General features: G+C 48.8%; 1 protein-coding gene across 1 annotated transcript; it reads left to right on the top strand.

The window, feature by feature from the left end:
• The first annotated feature begins 209 nt into the window (after positions 1-209).
• On the top strand, positions 210-770 carry LOC112899424 (circumsporozoite protein-like). Its single transcript, XM_025967884.1, has one exon. The coding sequence runs from the start codon at positions 210-212 to the stop codon at positions 768-770; it is 561 nt and encodes a 186-aa protein (XP_025823669.1).
• Positions 771-4,034: the final 3,264 nt, after the last annotated feature.

Below are 4,034 nucleotides of genomic sequence, written 5' to 3'. Positions count from 1 at the left end.
CCTACATATATGTTGAATTGGCATATATAGTTTGCATACAGGACCTGTCATGTTTAGCACTTGAAGTGATGATAGAAGGCCAAGTGCCAATTGGTTGAAGCTTCAAGAGATCTTATGTTGGAAGGATTGTCAAGCTTTTTCAATTGCATTGATGTGTAAATGATATATGGTCGTCTATTAGATAAACAAAATAATTGCTTCTGGCTAGGATGGAAAATGACAATTTCATGAAAAACAAGATACTGTGTGGGGTCTTGCGGGAGAGCATTACCTCGCAGCAGGAACGAGCTACTGCCTCCTGGCGGCAGACAACTGGGCGGGTGAGCTCTCTGGACGCCAGAGGAGCACCCCTGGGCGCGCGCACCTCCCTGCCTGGGGTCTTGCGGGAGAGCCCCTGCCTGAGGTCTGGGTGTGGGCAGGGCGCCGGAGTAGAGTGCCTGGGTGAGGGCAGGGCACCGGCGGAGAGCTCCACGGTGAGGGCGACAGCAGGGCCCGGAGGAAACCTTCTGGGCGGGCGCGCCTCCCTGGGTGGCGGCCCTGTGCTCCAGCAACTCGTCCCTGGGTGGCGGCGGGCACCAGGGAGGCTGGGAGATGGAGGCGGCCAGGCGGGGCTGAGAAAAGTGGAGGCTGGAGGGCGACGGCAGGGCGCAGAGGAAACCTTCTGGGCGGGCGCGCCTCCCTGGGCGGCGGCCCTGTGCTCCGGCGACTCCTCCCTGGGTGGCGGCGGGCACCAGGGAAGCTGCGAGATGGAGGCGGCCAGGCGGGGCTGAGAAAAGTGCAGGCTTTGGGCGCTCGTGGGCTCGTGGGCTCGTTTAGGGTTTAGAGTTGAAAACGGCCCAACTCCGAAATGGATAGAAAAATGGCCCAAACGGCGTTTAAAATCGCCCAGGCATCGTTCCGTTTCAGTCATTTCGGGCGTTTAAACATGCGCTAACCGTTTAAACTGGTCAACGTTTAATTTTTCCGCCTAGGGCCTAAACTAAATGTCAATGCCTCGTCTACCGTTTAGACCCATCTAAACGGCCGTTTAATACCGTTTAGGAAAACAAGGGCTTAAATGCTATAAACAAATAAAGTAACATAAGATGACACGAGTCCTAACCAAGCATAAACGATACTTCTACAAAGAATTCATTGGATATTGAGCTTGCTCATAACCGAGAGCGTGACATTTCAAATTGATTATTTAACCTTGCAAGGGTATTTCTTTACACACACGACACAAGGACCATGCGGTTCACCCAACCGATCATGTTGGGTAAGGGTGTACTCGCATCAACTTTTTTCAACAAGTCTCAACCGTTGAAAATCACGACTAACTTGCACGGAGAGTCACCTAGGTTCACCGAGGACACCCCCTAAGCCTCTCTACAAAGCTCTATGGCCACGCATCTAGAACCGTGCCTCAATGATTAAAACATAGAAGGTATTTAGCTTATCCATACCATAATTAGATATATGGTAGTACGTTAAGTTGCTCAAAACCGAGGTCATTCACGGACGGTTCTTAAACGATTCAAGCGGACTATGCCTCCAAGACTTCTTTCTCTAGGCTCTACATTCCGTCCAAACCATGAAACCACTTTTCCAACTAGACCGTTTTGATCCTTCCAACATTCCCAAAACCGGACAAGTGCGATCAAGGGTAACCAAGTTGCCAAGTGAGTGTAGTGTGATCCTATTCCTAAAATTTTCTTACAAATTATAGACCAACTCTAAGCATAGCTAAGCATCTAATGAATTAATTAGTTACTAACTACAAATGGCAAGGACATGGATATATAAAACAAGGAAGTTAAATGCAAGAAAGTAGGATCAACGATGGAATAGATAAATATATAGTATAACCACAAATACCCAAGTGAGATAACTAAATTAAATCAAATTAAGCGGGTCAAGAACATGCTTAGCTGCTTGACTTGGTTTTCTTCCGGCTCAACAACGAACTCAACTCCGGGCTCGATTTTGACGGTCTTGGCAGGCTCAATGGGCTCATTCTCTGACGTTTCGATCACTATAATTGTCGGGTTTAATCCGGCTGCCCACCGAGGGGTATACCCAAGGTGGTAGGTTTTGGGTTGGGATGCACCAAGATCAGGAACTCAAAGGTGCAGACAACACAAGATTTAGACAGGTTCAGGCCGCAATATGCGTAATGCCCTACGTCCTGTATGATGGTTTGTATTGCCTTGATGTTGATCTGGTGATCTTGGTTTTGAGGGGGTCCCTGCCCGCACTTATATATCCGGGGGGACAGGGTTATATGAATCCTAGCCTGATACTAGCTTAGGAATCGTACTCAAGTACAACTCGAGTAGTTTCCTTCTGTATCGACTAGTTCTACTCCGCATGCGGGTAGAATACAACATAAATAAGGTACAGGACACGTCCTATCCCCTGGTCCAATACGGACTCCTTAATGTACACAACCCCGTGGCCCCGGGTCTGACAAGCCCCCGAGCTCTTCGTAGCTGAGTACTGCAGGCTCTTCGAGTACTTCTGAAGCAGTCTTCGACTTCTTTCGAAGCTCCGTCTTGAAATTTCTCTTCGAATACTCTTCTGACTGCATCGAATCTATGAGGTGCTCATGCCCCGAATTCTTTCTTTTGTATGGAGTGCGATGAATAATCGCACTCCATATGGAGTAGCCCCCGAGCCTTAGATTGAATCGAAGAATCAAGCTGAGGGTCAAACTAGTCTTGAGTCTTTTCTTCTTATCCTTCGAGTACTTTCGAAAAATAAGTAGTCGATGCCACGTGTCTCACAGCCCCCGAGCCTTGAATCCAAATCTCCCAGGTTTGGGAAAAAGGATCAAAGAATCATGGCATTGGTGTTACTCTGAAATCCTGAGAAAAAAATCTTCGCCTCTGCATAGAGAAATTAAGCCTCCCGCTGGTTTATTTAACCGCGCGGTGGCTTAGAGTTTCTTCTGCACTCTCAGTCTCCATATGAGTCATCTTTGAATAGTTTTGCGGCGTCCAGCCCCCGAGCGTACAAGCCAGGAGAGCCGAATGAGTCATGTCGAGTAGTGCGCATCGCCCAGCCCCCGAGCCTGGGAACTAGCGAAACTGCGATGGCACGCCGCGCTGTCTGGAGGATTGTTGCTGAAGCTTGACCTGAAAAAAGACAATGCACACAGTATGTAGCATAATGTGAAGATATTGAGTAGCACTCAGTAATAATGTAAAAACACCAAAATTTATCTGGTGTGAATTTTGCTGTGTCGAGCTCTTTTTTTTTCTTAGGCCATTTAAATCTCCCGAGCAGTCCACCCTTTACGTTCACGCGGTCCCAGTTTAGACTTCGCCCATAGCATGTACGAGTCGCTTAGGTCTTATGGCCTTCGCTCATAGCATGTACGAGTCGCTCAGGTCTCTTGCCTTCGCTCATATCATGTACGAGTCGCTTAGGTCTCCTGCCTTCGCTCATACAGGACGGGTCGCTTAGGTCATGACTAGGGACTCGAGGTTTCACGGATTAAGGCATTTGCTACTCGAGTAGATTAGCGACCGTTAAGAGGATACAACAAGCAGAAAGTAGTCGCCATGCGACAAATAGGATGCGCTGCGCGCAAAAGCAGTCGACAAAGTGTAGCTCCGGAGGGTTTCATTGCCCATCAAGAGTAGTACACAGATAAGCAGTCGATCATGGTGTAGCCCCCGAGGGTTTCATGCCCGTCGAGAGGCGTACCCCGAAAAGGTAGCCGATCTTGTGAAGAACAAGTCAGAAAAGGTATAAGTTACTTAGCTTGATTCGTGGACAAATGTCGATGAAGTCATGAAGCTCGTTGATGGAGCTGCGATGGTTTGTTGATGAAGCTCGACTAGTCGAAGTCGATTCCGACTAGTTTTCGAGTCGAAACGAGTAGTTGATGTAGTCATTGCTGTGAGGCTCGCCGTCGACTAGTTTTTAGTCGAGAACGAGTAGTCGAAGTAGTCGTCGGCGGGCCGCCGATTGTCCTCGCGAAGTCGAAGTAGTCGAACTCGTCACTGCTACGCGCGGACATTGCGGCACAAGCCGAAGTAGTCGAACTC

This window comes from Panicum hallii, chromosome 7 (assembly GCF_002211085.1).
Source record: "Panicum hallii strain FIL2 chromosome 7, PHallii_v3.1, whole genome shotgun sequence".
Classification (NCBI taxonomy): domain Eukaryota; kingdom Viridiplantae; phylum Streptophyta; class Magnoliopsida; order Poales; family Poaceae; genus Panicum; species Panicum hallii.
This window is presented reverse-complemented; position numbering and strand designations above follow the sequence as displayed.

What these genes read in the sequence shown, in the direction of transcription:
- LOC112899424 (XM_025967884.1), top strand. Translation starts at nt 210, where the DNA reads ATGGAAAATGACAATTTCATGAAAAACAAGATACTGTGTGGGGTCTTG.